This window comes from Suricata suricatta, chromosome 10, assembly GCF_006229205.1.
Source record: "Suricata suricatta isolate VVHF042 chromosome 10, meerkat_22Aug2017_6uvM2_HiC, whole genome shotgun sequence".
In the NCBI taxonomy this organism is placed as follows: Eukaryota; Metazoa; Chordata; class Mammalia; order Carnivora; family Herpestidae; genus Suricata; species Suricata suricatta.
This window is the reverse complement of record NC_043709.1, coordinates 49,309,264-49,326,179: the sequence shown is the minus strand read 5'-3', so window position 1 is coordinate 49,326,179 and position 16,916 is coordinate 49,309,264. Positions and strand designations below refer to the sequence as shown.

General features: G+C 44.3%; 1 protein-coding gene across 2 annotated transcripts in view; it reads left to right on the top strand.

Annotated features, from left to right (window-relative positions):
• The window catches only part of MSRB3 (methionine sulfoxide reductase B3), a 159,032-nt gene extending 154,316 nt beyond the window's left edge, over positions 1–4,716 (top strand). For both annotated transcript variants that reach the window (XM_029954874.1, XM_029954877.1), the window contains one exon: positions 4,479–4,716. In XM_029954874.1, the coding sequence (XP_029810734.1) occupies positions 4,479–4,646 (168 nt within the window). In that variant the 3' untranslated portion in view covers positions 4,647–4,716. The remainder of the gene's footprint in view (positions 1–4,478) is intronic.
• The last annotated feature ends 12,200 nt before the right edge of the window (positions 4,717–16,916 follow it).

Here is a 16,916-nt window from a genome sequence, read left to right as displayed (position 1 = left end):
CTTCCTTGCTGTTGTAATTTTCAGATAATTTTCAGCTATAAAGAATTTTTGAAAATTTTATTGACTTTACATTTTTCAGCTAGTGATACACTATGTTGTGTCTACCCCAGTTTCACCGACTACTATGAATAATTGTTTGACTGCTTCCCCTGATTCCTCTGCCCCAAGCCTGTTAAGCAATGCTTTGTCAGGGTTTAAATTCATTGCACAGAGATAAGAACTGCACAGTGAGAGCTGCAGTTCAGAGAAGTGAGTCCCTCCTGGTAACACTTGGGGAATTCTCCCTCCTTTAGACCAAAATTCTACATCTGCAGCAAGTGGGAGGCCAGAAAATCACTTAACTTTTTGTAATCATCTTTAAGGATGCCATCAGATTCCCGGAGTTTACCTAAGTTGGCGTCCATTTATGACTGCTGCTATTACTGCTGGAATAATGGTGGGCTGTGGTGGGCTCCCTTCAGTTTGTTTTCGATCATCATTAATTTGTTCTAAGGCAGCCAAGTCAACAGAAAGGTAAATATCCACCAAGACAGACTATTTCAAAAGTTAAGCAGTTTTTGGTAAAACCCCAAACCTTATTAATCTTTTGCAGATGACAACTCATATATTGCTGATGATTAAAGATACCCATGTGTTACAATAGGGTTTCAGACTCACAGCCCATCTCTCTTTTTCTTGATCTCTCAGTAAAATCATAATGTTAAACTGGTGACTTCACAATCATTTCCTTGGCAAAAGATTAATATCACAAGCACAGAGGAAAAGAGCCCTACTTACACACAAGTGTCTTCAGTAACGGTGGGAGAAAACAGGATACTACTGGCAAAGTAAACTGCTTTTCTTCTCTAACTCTTTTCTCCCTCTCATCCTGGCCCATGTGCCCAAGTGTAAAAGGCCTGCTTTGAAACTGCTTCATCTTGTAGATCAAACACTTAAGAGAAAATGACAATAATAAAGCCCCAAACATCCTAGGAAGAGCTAGGAGAAACCCCTCTAGGACAGTTGGAAATACATCAGTGTGCCAAAACGTAACTGTGTTGAATGCACTATTTGTGTTTCTTATGCACACGATTGAGAGTTGCAGTCAGATTTTAAGGAATTATGTTAAATTTGATGTTCTGTGTGTGTGAGGGGTAGGGGGGCGTCCCCTCTGCCTTGGCTCTCCCCAGCCTCTTTAGTGGGTAGCTTTTCTGAGTGGGAGGCTTAGGTGATAAGGATTCCTTCAGGAATTTTATTAAATTTTTCTTTTGAACAGTTATCTCCTGTTGTTTTCAGAATGAGAGCTAGAATACTCTGTTGTAGTTTGTATTTTCCCCATAAAACAAACGCATAACCATTTTAAAACAACTTGCAAAATGCACAGTAAAGATTTTTCCCTGAAATAAATCATTAGCAGCAGGTTTCAGAGATTTCTTCTTTGGGCGGCCAGTTTGTTTCCGTTACAAGCAGGTGTGCTGAGATCCCAACACGTTGCCCGTTGGCTGGGGCTTGGCGGGGGCAAAGCTCGCAGGCGGCTGAAGAAACAATGCATCACTGACAACTTGCATTCATCATCCCAGCCTTCCGCCAGGGGTAGAAGCTGGAAAGAATGGGCTCCATGTGCGCTCCCCTCAGGGAGGAACCTTCAGGGCTCCGGCACTTTTGAAAGAAACCGGCTAAACCTATTGTAGGGGAGACTGGGTGTACCTGGCAGAGAGCGGAAATGCCGCCCTGTGGGTAGACTTCCCGCAGACAGATGCTCTGCGAAGCAGGCCGGCAGTTGTGGCGCAGGTAAAACCCAACACCTGGCCATGATTGGAAATGCCGCTCCTCCCTCAGTTATCCGAGCTCAGTGTGAAGCTTCCAGAACACCTTGTGGCCAGCATGATGAAGCTATCACTGTGGTGTGTAGGGGACTCACACCTTTTCCGAGGGTTTCCCTACCCCCTCCCCAACACTTTTGCCTTTTTTTTTTTTTTTTAACCCAATGCCTTTTTCTAACTATAAGTTCTCTTCCTCACGCCCCCTCTCTCTTCATTTTGGATTAAGGACATCTAGAATCTGTGTTTTTCTTTCTGTGTAACCAAGACACCAGCTCTAGATTTAGCAAAGGAAACTACCGACCAATGGCCAACTCATTTCAATACATTCAGTTACTCTAATTTGGATTTTTTCAAGATGATTTGGGAAATGAAGACCATATAAATAGCTTCAAGCATATCCTTACTATGCTTTGTTTTTAGAGTAAGGTGAGTCAAACCATTTTCTAAATATGCCCAAGAGAGGATTAATAAAGGTAACATCATTTATTTTGCCAGAGAGCTGTATTCTCTTGTTAAAAAAAAAATCACAAACAGAAAAGCCATTGGAAGCCTCTCAGATGCCAAGTGATCAAAGTGCCAGAGCTGCACGTGAGATCAATAATTGTGTACACGTACTGGTCACCGAGAGCACTAGTTCCTGCTGGCCGGCACGCTGACTGTTTTGGCAGACAGAAATAGGTGTTTTCCTGTGTCCATTGGGTGAGCATATGTATTTTTACTGGTGCATCTTAGCTGCTGATGCCTGAAAATTTGGCCTCAATTGTTTATAGAAAGGAAAAACAATCTGAGCTGTCAGCCTTGATATTACCTAAACCTGCGTAGAATGTGGTAAAATAGTGCAAGATTTGTTTTTTTAGGCCTGTTTCATATTTTCCAGGCAATAGATCAAATCAGTTCAGGGTTCATTTTTAGTTCTTTAATAAGCTGACACAGAATGTTGGCAGTAAAATAAGAATGCACTTCTAACATGGAGGTGCTGTATAGTCAGAGTTGCTGTTTGTGCTATTTATTAATAACTAGAGAAGCCTGGAGAATCGAGTGTAGCCCTTTGAGTCGCAAAACTGAGATTCTAGTTCTTTCCATTGTAATGAGCACCATCCTTCACTTCTCTCTCATTGTCTCCATTGGGCCCATGACCTCAACCTCTGTGTCAATTCCTTCTTTTTTCCCCTATAGTCTATAAGTGTTTTGCACACCAAACAAGCACAGTGAGAATTAATAAATCATCTTATAGGCCTTTTCTCTCCTGTTCTTTCCTAAATCTTAACTCTTCCATCTGCTTGAAATGTTCCTTGAGATACCTACTGCTTCACTTCCTTTGGCTTCTTATTCCAGAGTATTCTATATTCTAGACTACCCCAGGAGAGCAGCCCTCATAGTTGTGCCTACAACATCAGCCCCCAAACCTGACACTCCATATCACTTTCTCTTTTTTCCCCTCTCCTTGGCATTCATTTCCACCTACCACACTTGACAAGTTGGCTTATTTCTTTGTGTATTACCTGTCTCTCCTGCTAGAACGTAAGCTCAGTGAGGCCACGGATTGTTGCCCGTATCTCTATCTCCAGTGTCTGAGACAGTGCTTGGAATGTAGCAGGTGCTCTATAAATATTTGTTGAATGAATGAATGGAAATCATTTGCCCCCGGTTTTAGCTTCCTAGATTACCTGACGAATGATGTGTTTTCATAGCCTGTTTGAATATGATGCACTAACGTCTCCATATCCCTCATCCCTGTCCCTGCTGAAAAAGGGTGCGGGATAGAGAAGTATGACATCTGCTGTTGTCACCTGGAGCCATACCCAGCATCGGAGCGGTTGGCGCAGCGCTTTCTCACTGAGCCAGCCTTCCTGTAGAAACTATCTCTGGATGGATATCTCTTAAATACCATGATCGCCAGTCGTCCCTCCTTCTGCTTCTGTCTGGATTCTGGCCCTCCTCTCCTTCCTGAGTCTGTTGGATAGTCTGTAGTGTGGATTTGAGCATATTGCTTCTCCACATAAGAGCATGCACATGGGTAAAGAAGCCAGCAGCACTCCACCTACTGGAAGCCGGAATGAAACGATCGTGCGGGCTGGTGACATTTCTATTTGCCATACTTGCAGTCCTGGTGACCATGACATAAATCTGCTGAGCCTTGCCATTGCTTTGCTGGGTTCCAAGAACATCCAGTGCTTGTCTGATGTTAAGTTTTACTGCCCATGAAAGCAAACATCACCTCCGTCATGGCCAGTTAAACAGTATCTTTTACAGTGGACTTCTGCATATCTGAAACCCACCCATCCAAAGCCAAAAGTAATGCCAGTGGGGGCAGGGGAGACGGGGAGATTTTCTTCTGCCATGTTTCTTACAAGGGGAGATCAAGGGTCAACTCAATTCAAAAAATTACTGTAGTCCTTTTTTCAGCTGGCTGAGAGACTTCATAGATCAAAAAATACAGTGGCTCCGAAATGATTTCTGATATGCACAGTTCTGGTGTTTTTTATTCTCAGCATGTGGTGCAGCGCCTGTCAGAATCCATCTTTGCAGCTATTGACAGGCAGATTAGAAATCATCCATGATGGTTTCCATCGTTTCTCTACAGGCTGGTCATCCATTTAAACGGCGGAACGTGGGTTCCTCTCAAAGCCTGCTCTGTGCGTGCTCCCCCTTACTGTTTTCCTCTTCTCTTTTCAGTGTGGGGCTCACCTTGGGCACATTTTTGATGACGGACCTCGTCCAACCGGCAAAAGATACTGCATAAATTCAGCTTCCTTATCGTTCACCCCGGCAGATAGCAGCGGCGGCGCCGAGGGAGGCCCTGGGCCGGCCAGCCCAGCCCAGGCAGACCACGCTGAGCTGTAGGGGAACGGAGGGCCGTGGAAACAAGTGTACTTAATGCACAGCTTGTTAAAAAAAAATACTCAGAATTGTCTATCTTAGATATATTTTTTCAAAAAAAGAATAGAAGGGCAGTTTTGTGCTATCGATATTTTTCTTCTTTTGCTTAAACAGAGGCCCTGGCCCTCAATGTATTTTGCTACTGACTAGATCCAGAACTGTTTATAACTTCAGCGAAAGGACATAGCCGTGGGAAACGCCTGCACGGGCCACTTGAGCACCATTTGGCATTCTTTTCTTTGAGCACACAGCTTCTTTTGAGATTTCCTCTTCCCTCCCCTAGCCCTTGCTTATGAGGCAGAAGGTGCTTGGTCTCCTAACATGAGGCTTGCCATCCCCTCTGCAGGAGTGGGGGCACAGCACCCAGGGCCGGGCACCCAGGCCGCGAGACTCATGGCCCTGAGACGTTTGTGCAGGCCCACCTCAGATAAGGACAGACGGATGCCTTGTGAGACTTCTCAGCTCTGTGGAAAGTTTGAGCTAAGGTCGTTTATTCCCACTAAAGGGGTGTGAAGGTCTAAAGTCTTTCCTTATGTTAAACTGTTGCCAGATCCGAGGGGGTGCACCTAGTGCTGTGGCAGAGAGTAAACATTGCCTCACGGTTAGACCTTTATTTTATTTTTCCACTGAAAACATTGGAATGTAAGACAACTGTAAAATGCTGAGCTCCATGGTGTCCAGAGTCCACAAAGAAGAACACCTGTCATTGCCTTTTAGAAGTCCGTCCCTCCACACCTAATACCAGCTGCAGCTGGGAGGGCATGTTGGTGAATTCCACTGTGTAAAATAAAATACTGGGGACAATGCACTTCATCAGGCAGCGGAAGTCAGAGAGCAGAGGGGAGCAAGGAGGAAGTCCTGGGTATTAAAATACCTAGTGCTGAGCAGAAAAGCTGGTGAGATACTGCAAGTAACAGAGTCCAGAGTGGGGGGTAGGGGGTAGACCTTGTACATAGAGGATCAGGTGACCTCGGAAGGATGCTAGGAGTTAAAACAGGAAGAACCAGGTGCTCAAGTCCTGCCCTTGACCCTCCTCCGCTGTGTGACAAGGGACAGGACATTCAGCCTCTCCATGCCTACTCTTCATCTGTAACCTGGGACTCATAATATTTATAAGATAACGGACACTCTCAGGGCAAAATTACTGTACTGCTGTACAGTTAAGATCAGTGTTGTAAAATTAAACTTATCTGGTTCTAATTGCCTCAAAGGCTGAAGCCCAAGCATTTGAAATGGAAAGAAGTGGAGAGAAGGTGGACTTAGCTGACGGGTATGGAAACAGCTGGGCCACGAGCCAGAAAGGTTTCTTTGTAGCAGTATGGCTGGTTTCCCTCTGCTCAGATGCTGTTGAGCCTTAGCCCGGTGGGGTGGATGGCACTGTGCACTATCAGGTTTCCACAGGTTTGCACAGTGGTGCTCTGAGACAGTATTGCCATGGCCAGGTGTGAAGGTACAGCTTATGACTGATGGATATGGTGTTTGTAGCCTTGACTGTGCATCCTGAAATGTAGTCCTGAAAAAAATTTCCTTTTGTGCAGCTTGAAAAACTTATGCAAACTGACATCTTTCCTTGTAAGCACTAAGACAAAAATAAGAAAGAGGGACACTTGGCAGTTTTAAAACGAGAAACAATGAGGAGTTAAAATGGGAAGTGACAAGTCAAAATGGCAGTGGGGTCATGTCCCCATGCTTCTAGGTGTCTACAACACGTCCCGGGGAGGCCCTGATACTCTGGTGACTGTGTCATCACGGAGGCTACACTCTTCCAGATAAGTCACGCTCTTCCTTCCCTGGCTCCTGGCTGCCTCACCTCAGGCCCTGGGGTTTTTCTGGAAATGAGATGTACAATTCAAGACCACGGAAGCCTCAGTCCCCAGACCATCCTAGCAGCCTGAGGGCGCTCCAGCCTTTCCCAGAGAGCCGGAAGGGGCCGGCTGGAGAAGCGGCCTCCGGAGACCCTGCTGTCCCAGGGCTCATCCACCCTTAGGGTCACTCAGCCCCTGTCCCGTCCCTCCAGCTGTGCGTGGTGGCCTGCCCTGTGGTCTGCCGGACACTAGCCACCACGCCGGGGCAGACAGGGAAGGTGAGGGCTTCTTCCCTCCCCCAAGAGACTCTAAATTCCCATTGTCCTTTCATTTTTTTTTTTTATGGGGCTTAACATTGCCCTCAAAACCTCCTTCTTTTCTAACCCTTTGTCTTTGTTTCAAGGGAAGCCAGTTTTTCTTAGACCACAGTTTCCAGCATCAACTTTAAGAAAAATGTAACATCCACTGAAAAAAAAAGTGGGGTATATGCATGTGGTTTAATTCCGGATTGCTTTTGAGTTTAAGTGGTATCAAATTTCAGTATATTTCTGTCTTATGTTAAAGAAATATATTACTGAAACGTTGGTGAGCAATAATGTCAGCTGTCAAGCGCCAGATTTATTTTTGCAGGATATGGAGTGCAATGAACTGAGTCAATATGGCAAGGTGTATGTGATTGGTGAGAGTTGTGCCATTTAACAGAGGAAATGCAGGGGACTTTCCTCTCTGCGCTCCAGCCTCAGCTGCCCCACTCGGAGATGTGGGTTTCTGCCGGTGTGAACAGCCCCTCCGTCCAATCGTGCAGAATGCGGCTGAAGAAAGCGGCGGTCTATACTGTATTAGAGAACATTTCTATATGTTTAAACCTTTCACTTCTTAGATGCATCTATATACTTATTGCAAATGACATAGCAATTCAAAAGCCTCTCCATGTTAATTGACTTGAGATGCCTTGCTTTGAATGTAGACGATAATGAAAGAGATTCTCCTTTGTTCTGAGGGTCAAATACTTTCGTCTTAGATAGCTTTGTAATGATTTTTCTCCAAACAGTTGAAAACTTTTGAAAAATGTCATGAAATTTTCATTAAAAACCCTTTTCCTATGTTTATTGGATACAGAAATTATGCAATAAAATTTCTTTATAAAAATGTTTTCTTCTCTGATTCCTAAAGACTCCTTATTTTTAGCACAGTACATGCGCCATCCATGGAGTTGGCCACTGACGGCTCTGTTGACCTCCTACCAGCCAGTCAGTCTGTGGTCTGGTCAGAGGGCCTTTCATCTGATGTGGTGGCCTCTGCACGCAGAGGCTCTCATCACAGGCCCAAGTGCGGCTCTCCAAGCCCCCAGGTCCCGGAAAAGGCCTGCAGGGATCTGCAAGTTTGGAAGAAAGGGAAACATTTGCAGAATCTCTCAACCTTCACCTCAGCACAATCCTTAGCCACTTGTGTACATTTTTGTGCTTAAAATACGGACTTCGGGGAGTTCCATCATGGTGACTCCGTGGATAAAACTGTAGGAAGGATATCATGCTGATGCCTTGGCTTCTGTTACATATATTTTTTTAAATGTTTATTTATTTTTGAGACAGAGAGAGACAGAGCACCAGCAGGGGAGAGGCAGAGAGACAGGGATATACAGAATCTGAAACAGCCTCCAGCCTCTGACTGTCAGCACAGAGCCCAATGTGGGGATCGAACCCACAAACTGTGAAATCATGACCTGAGCCGAATCAGATGCTTAACTGACTGAGCCCAGACGCCCCAACTTCTGTTACATAATTTGCCAGGAAACTTGCACCGTTGTCCAGGATGGGTCTCTAGGGAAGTACATTAGGAGTTCCCCTTGGCTCACAGATGAAATCACCTTTCAAAGTCATCTGTGCAGAAGAGCTTCAGTATAGTAGTTATTTGTGGTTGAAACCTTTAAATATTTTGGTTTGTTGATTTGTTCATTTTGCGGAGGAAACGTGAGGTGGTGAAGACTTTGGTTTTTAGTCAATTCCTGAGACCCTGAAAGCCACAGGCCAGCAATTTCATGGAGTGGACCATAGAACTGTGTCCCCACCAGGGTGCCTGAATCACCCAGGCACTTGCTACTAATACAGATTTTCAGACCTCCCCGCAGCTGCACCGCGATAGAAATTCTGGAATGGAGCCTCCGCCACTTGTGTCCTCGCAAGCCCTCCGCCTGATGAGGGTGCTTGTTCTGGCCTGAAAACCACTTCCCTAGGACTCTTAGAAAAAGTCCATTAGTATTAACTTCAAAAACGTTTCTTTATGACTCAAGAATGCCTCGTTTTACCGTCACTGGTTGTCTTTCGATGGAGAGAGGTCAAATGGTTTTCCCAAAGCCTCGTGCCCGGCAGCTGCTCTCATCCTTGGCTGCCCACGTGTCTTGTGTGGGAGCACCGGTGTGTCCTCATCCGCAGCCCACACTTGAGCTCCGGCTCGCATTTGCAGTTGAAGCCGGGCCGCCCAGCGCCTCTCTAAAACTGCAGGGTGTCTGCAGCAGGACCCAGCCCAGAAATTCCAAGAGCTAGAGACCAGATCTCAGTGCATAAACTGACATATGATCTTTCCCATCTCCCCCATTTCCTGTCCCTGAACCTTTTATCATCACCAACAGGGGTTTTATTTAAAACCATCAAGAGATTAAAAAAATTTTTTTGGAAATATTTATTATTTATTTTTGAGAGATAGAGACAGCGCATGAGCAGCGGAGGGGCAGAGAGAGACACACAGAATCGGAAGCAGGCTCCAGGCTCTGAGCTAGCTGTCAGCACAGAGCCCCATGTGGGGCTTGAACCCGCAAACCATGAGATCATGACCTGAGCCAAAGTCAGATGCTCAACCCACTGAGCCACCCAGGTGCCCCAAAAGATTTTTTTTACAAAGTGGCCATGTATTTGAATCATGGCCTTTTTTGGGTCAGAAAACTGCCATCATTACCCAGATCTTAACAATGAAATGAATTCTAAGAGATGTTATCATACAAGAAAGTTTGAATTAAAACTTGTCCTTGGGGACAAGGTGTCCTGGGCACCTGGATGGCTCAGTCGATTAAGTGTCCCAACTATGGCACAGGTCATGATCCCGTGGTTCATGAGTTCAAGCCCTGTGTCAGGCTCTGCACTGACAGCTCAGAGCCTGGAGTCTGCGTCAGATTCTGTGTCTCCTTTTCTCTCTGCCCTTTCCCTGCTCATGGTCTGTCTCTGTCTCTCAAAAATAAATAACCATTTAAGAAAAAACAACACTTGTTCAGAGCACCTTGGTGGCTCAGTCAGTAGAGTGTCCGTCCGACTTTGGCTCAGGTCATTATCTCACAGTTAATGAGTTCACACCCCACGTTGGGCTCTGTGCTGACAGCTCATAGCCCACAGCCTGCTTCGGATTCTGTGTCTCCCCTCCCCGGCTCATGCTCTCTGCCTCTCTGTCTCTCACTCTAAATAAACATTAAAAAAAAAAAAACCCCACCTTTCCCTGGGGACAGGTTTATAAGCGCCTGTACTGACTTCTAACTAAAGTTTATTGCATACAACATAAGTGATAGAAATGTCACCATTTTTGAAATGGGATCTGAAAAAGTGCCACGTGCCACAGCAGAATATTCTAGCAAGAACTCTTCCCATGCACTTGCTCCCGGAGGCTACGCTCATCCTGGACCAACCTGGAGAAGGATCGGCCAGACGATGACGGCAGGTTGGGGACCGAGAGCCTGCCATGCCAGTCAGGGCTTTTCACGCGGCCACCGCAGGGTAGGCCAGAATGACCTGAGACCTGGGAACCAAGTCAGATGCTCAGGCCCACGTGAGACTTCCCCGAACTGTAGGCTGGCTGCAGAACCAGCTAACTTGTGGGAGTATGGATGCCGGAGAGGCTCATTCTTATTTCAAGCTTTGCCTTTCCCCTCCCTGCAGTGTCCACCACCGCTACCCTCAGCAAATGCACCCCCCTGTTAGCGTCCCGGCTGGGCAGCACCCTGACAGATCTTCAGGAATAAACAGCAGGCAAGTCAACTAGTAGTGACCGAGTGCTTATTTCAGCACTGTACTGAGAGGATAAGGGCGAAGAAAGCTGTAGAAATAACGAGAAAGCAAAGTGAGGCAGAGTGTCTGTATGAGCACAGGAGACAGTGGTTACAAATTAAATTCTGGTTCCACGAAGCTTTATTCCCAAGGCCATCAGATTCACCATGAGATTTCTTTTTACCTTGATGACATTGTGTATGAAGTTGTCTCCACAAGTCAGGCACTTGATCTGTTATCTCTAGTATGAGGTAGGTAGTCTTTTTATTTTTTGATTGTTTTAATGTTTGTTTATTTTTGAGACAAAGAGAGAGAGACAGAATGCAAGCAGGGGCGGAGCAGAGAGAGAGGGAGACACAGAATCAGAAACAGGCTGCAGGCTCCAAGCTGTCAGCACAGAGCCTGACATGGGGTTTGAACCTAGGGACCACGAGATCATGACCTGAGCCAAAGTCAGATGCTTAACTGACTGAGTCACGCAGACACCCCTGAGGTAGGTTGTCTTATACCCATTTTACAGATGGTGGAACTAAAGCTCAGAACAGTTGAGGCATGTTATACAGCTAGTACATGGCCAGATTGAAGCCCAATTTGTTTGAAGGCTTCCCACCCAGCACTAAACTGCCTCCAATGTAGGACATTGGCTATTCGGATAGCTCTGTAGCAGGTTTTACACGAGTAGGAAAACATGGTTCTATCACTTCTTATTTCAAATTAATTGCAAGTTGCGCTTCCAAAATATAATCTGCGATGTGAATGCTTTATTTCAGACAGGACTAATTAGTCATCATACACCTTGATCTTTTTACACTTCAGTGATGGAGAGTTTTCTTTTCTTTTTTTCCCTAAGGGCTAACATTGACATTCCTATGCTTACTGACTACCAAACACACACACACACACACACACACACACACACACACACACACAGTAAGCCACTTTTGAATCTAAATGAAAAAAAGGAAGACTAGAGATGATACTAAAGATTCTGTTGATGAAAATATTCCATTTCTGGCATTGCTGAGCCAGGTAAGGCTCCTCATCTAGGAAGATATGGAGCCCTGGGGTGGAAATTGGGTGTCCTGAGCAATGTCGTCAAGTCAGTGAAACTCTGCAGAAACTGCAGAAGCGGGACAGATTCCTGAGGGCTCCAACCACACCCAGAGCAGGTCTGCGAGGCATATGAGGGCTCTATCCCAGGAACTGATGGAATAAAGAGGTTTGTTTCTGTTTGATTACAATTTATGACAGATTGATAACTGCAAAGGCATTCAAACGTGGTGTTTTGCTCCCCCCTTCTCTTTAACACCACAGCTTGTGAGACCCGTCAGGCATCTGGTGTTTGTTAGGTGGCTGCGTTGCATCATCCTTCTGATTGCTGGGGAACATCTCCGAGCATTCGAGCGATTGCAAGGAGGACCACGGGGCACAAAATGGCCTCATCCGGTTTACATCTTCATTACTGCGCTTCTCACATACCTGCTTACATCTGGAAAAAATTTCCAGGTAAACCTCTTGGGCTCTTTTTCTACAGAGTAACTGTAATTATTAGGGTTATACCCAAATTCAGCTTAGAATAGGTATGTGGCTGAACTTCAGCCAAAATCCTGTGCCTGTCTAAAAGAAATTTTCTTTCTTTTTTTTTTTTTTACATCCAATTACAGAGGAGGAGCGTTTTCCCCACACATTGCCAGCGGGGTTCCTGGTTCTCTACACCCAAAACTTCTATTTGTGCCCTTAGGGAAAAGGCAATGAGATTTGGGGGAAAAGAAGTAAAGTTCTCTTCAAGTCTTTCCAGGACTTTTTCCTTAATACCATGTCCCAGAATTCTAATATGTATGGCAGGTCATGTCAAATTTTACACATGCCAAGTCTTTCCCCTACGATCACAAAATTGACTTTGCCAAGTAAGAACATCAAAAAAATTTTTCTACTTTTACTGTTTCCTGTTTATCTCACTTGGACAGAGTTCTTCCATTCAACACACATTTATTGAGCTCTTAATGGACGAGTACAGGAAACTGAAAACTAAGACTCAGGACCTGCAGTTAGTTGGGGAAACAGACAGACAGTTAGTTACACATTTTACTGGCATGTGGCACAGGGTACCCAGAAGTGTGAACCCAGCGTCATGAGAGCTCAGCTGGGAGAAGGGGGTATAGCAGAGAGAGTGGCAGAGTCAGGAAGGACTTCATTTAGAGACGAGACATAATGTGTGTTTTGGAGAGTATGTGGCATTTCACAGAGAAGAGAATAGAGTACAGAGAAACCAGAGAGAGTGAGGCAGTTAGTTGAGAAAGGGACTTGTATGGGCGGTGACTTTTTCCAATATATTTCTGGTTACTTTGAAAAGTAGTGGTTTTCGAAGATCATCCCATGATACAATGCTTGTTCATATACCTCCTCTCTTTTTAAAAACATTTATCCTCTGTGAAAATTTATATACGTAAATATGAGAGAACCAAGGGGAGGAAGGGGAGGAGGGAGAGAAAGACAAAGGAGAGGGAGGAGAAGGAGGGGGAGGAGGAGAAGGAGGTGAGAAAAAGGGAAGAGAAAAGGGGGAGGAGAAGAGGAAAGAGGAAGGAGAGTTTCCTTTTTCTTTCATGTTTTTATTTATTTATTTTGAAAGAGAGTGTGAGCAGGGGAGGGACAGAGAGAGAATCCCAATCAGGCTCTGCAGTGTCTGCACAGTGTCCAGTGCTGGGGCTCAGTCCCATAAACTGCGAGATCATGACCTGAGCCAAAATCAAGGGTCAGATGCTCAACCCATTGAGCCACCCAGGTGCCCCGAGGAGGGGGAGGTTCTTAGAAGAAGGTCCCAGTGATTATGTCTGTTTTCTCTGTGTCCAGCACATCTAAGAAGAAAGTAGCCTCTGTAAAGTCTTTCATATCTGTTTCCACTCTTTTCCCCTTGCTCTACTCAAGGGCAGGCCATCATGAGCTCATCTGGATGACGGCAGCAGTTGCCAACCAGCTTTCTGTCTCCCAAGGTCTCTCTATTTCTTTCAGAGGTCATGATGCCACCAGGGATATTTGAAAGCATAAATCTGGTCATTTGGTGGCATCCACTCTGAGATGCAGTGCAAACACCCGGCAGCAGGACCTACAGAGAGGCCCTTCCCGATTCAGCTACAAGCCGCCTGGTCCAGCCTCGTTTCTCACCTCCCCTTTTTCACCCTATCCCCAGCCATTCAGACTTCTGCCACTTTGGGTGGCACATACTTTCTGCCTAAAACATCCTTCCTGCCTTTCCCGAGTGATAGACTCGAGTCATCCTTTAAATCCAGGCATAGCATTGCTTTCATGAAGTACATTGCCAATTTCCTTTCTTCCCCTCCCACAGTGGACTTCCATGATTGTTCATTTATGCCTTGTTTGTAGAGTGCATCACATTAATTGTCTCCCTCCCCAGATTTGGAGTTCCTCTTGAGGACAGACACTTTGAATAAATTATCTTAGTTGATGGAACAAAGCTAGAATCAGGCCTAAACAAAAGAGATGGTGAAAGTCCTTTCTACTCCTCTCCCATTTTCTGTTTCCTGCTCCATCATTTCTTCTAACATCCACCTAGATCTGTCATTCGGGCCATGCCCATATCCCCAAGCTTTTTTCCTTTCATGATTCTTCTAGGACCTTAACCTGATAGATAACAACTACTGCCCAATTACCCCCAGCACTTATTAGAGGCTGGACTATTAATTAATTAATTAATTAATTAATTAATTTTTATTTGAGAGAGAGCGAGAGCATCTTAAACAGGCCACCCTCAGGATCCCAATGCAGGGCTCAATCCCATCACCCTGGGATCTTGACCTGATCAGAAATCGAGAGTTGGTCGTTCAACCGACTGAGCCACCCAAGTGCCCTTCAGAGACTAGACTCTTAAAATTCATTATCTCATTTGATCTGAGTGAGAAAGAAGTCACAGACTGGAGGCTGAAGGTGTGTTTTCTTTGCCTACGCCTTTTTGAAAACCTATTCTCCAACAATTAAAAGTCAGGAGACCTTACGTAATAATCCACTTCCAGATTCTTTTGCTAGAGGGGGAACCTGGTGATTCTGGGTGGCTATCAGACTGTGCTGAGTAGGAGGGTCTCCATAGTTGAGGGGATGACATTCCCGGCTTGCTTCAAGCCTCACTGCTTCCTACAGGCTCCCATTATCTTCCTACGTGGGCTGCTTTATTGTTTCTTACAATAGACAAGTATTTTTTGTATCTGTGTCTTTACCAAAATTAGAAAATAAAATACAGACTCCAAATCTGGTGAGGGAGAGCCACATGATTCTTTTTTAACCTACCTGTCTCTTGTAGGTGTTTGGTTATGACCCCCGAGGTAGGTAATATTATTATCTTTCTTTTACAGACGAGAGAACACCCCTGGGGCACAAGGAGCCTCAGTAACCTCACCATGATAATGGATCTAGATAAGGGATCTAGATCTAGAAGACATCAAGGCAGAGAAAGGGCCATTGACTTCAAAGCTCTTGCTCTTATATGGAGACTTTTTGATGCTGCAGCTCCAGAAACACAAAGTTCTTGCACATGTACATCTACTACCGACATTTACTTTAAATTATGTGCATTCATCACTGTAGTGATATAGTGAGCACCTTCTAAACTACACATGAAGATGGGCCATTTTAAAAGATGAGAAAAAAATATATAAAACGTAAATTTTAAAATCACCTAAATGTTATCTTAATGGTACCCAAACTATTTTTGCTTTTACTAAAATATTAAGATTTTAAGTAAAATTTTTAGTGAGAGTGATTGGAATTCATCATTTTAGGTTCAACAGTTTGGGGAAGCAGTGTTTGAAGATCTGGATGTAAATTCAGTTTATTTTAAACACTTGCTTAAGTGATTGACACCCCTGAAAACTACATTCCACAATGACATCCCCTATGGAAAGGTGCACCGTGGGCTCACTTATGAATCATGATAGTCATTTTTATATCCCAACACTGGTATGCAAAAGTGGCTGTGAAATTTTGGTTAGTAGATTTTCATATTCCTGGATGTCAGTAAAGTAATATTGAAAAATTTCAAATATTTAGAAAAGTATTTAGCAAATGTGAAAAGTCCACTGAACTGGGTTGAAAATGGTTTATAAAATCTGAATCCTAAGTTTTTTTTAAGCATTCGTTTGTAAACTATTCTTTAAGGTAAGACACCTACCTTTTTGGCAATAAACATCACACAAAGTGGGGCACCTGGGTGACTCAACTTTGGCTCAGGTCATGATCTTGCGGTTCATGGGTTTGAAACCTGTGTGGGGCTTTGTGCTGACAGCTCAGAGCCTGGAGTCCGCTTTGGATTCTGTGTCTTCCTCTCTCTCTGTCCCTTCCCTGCTCACACTCTGTCTCTCTCTCTTTCAAAATAAATAAACATTGGGGCACCTGGGTGGCTCAGTCAGCTGAGCATCGACTTCAGCTTAGGTCATGATCTCCCAGCTTGTGAGTTCAAGCCCCGAGTTGGGCTCTATGCTGACAGCTCAGAACCTGGAGCTTGCTTTGGATTCTGTGTGTGTGTCTCTCTCTCTCTGTCCATCTCCCACTTGTGCTCTCTCTCAAAAATACATACTGAAAAGTAAATAAAAAATAAATAAATAAACACTAAAAAATAAACATTATGCAAAAATGGTACCAGTTCCAAATACTCATTTTCCAAATACTCCCTCCAGGACCTGAATTTCTTATGAAAGCACTTATTCATTGTTGACATGTCACTTTTGCCTTGAAGGAGTGGATTGAGTATATTTCTTCTAGATAATAGTTAGGTTACATACTACTAAATAATACTTGTCCTCACAGAAAATGTTGGAGAATTTATAACTTAAAAATAAACCTCATCTTTAAGATTGATAACACTTTAATGAAGTCACTAGCAAGTATAAAATATTGTTGTAGCTATTATCTATCTCCCTGCAAGGTATTATAAAGATTGACCATATTTCCATGTCTTATTTTTATGAAATTAACCACACCAATGACAGCACTTGTGGCTTCAATCCTTTAGTGAGAGGGCTTGTCCATGCATAAAATAGCACAGCAGATGACATTCATGGGCAGGTCTTTCTGTAATCTTCTTGTGGAATCCATTCTCTCCCTAATACTCCATGACATTGGTGTTTTGCCATGAAACACGTTTATTGAAAATGTTATTTCCACCTTCCCTTTATCAGCACACACATACACACACACACAAAGTAGTTCTTCATTATTGAAACAAAATCTAACAAATACCATAAGCTGAGGCATGATAGAAAGATATATACTTTTTAAAACATATTTATTCATCTTTGAGAGAGAGAGAGAAAATGCATGCACGTGAGCAGGGGAGGGACAGAGCGGGAGAGAGAGACAGAGAGACAGAGAACCCAAAGCAGGCTTCTTAACCG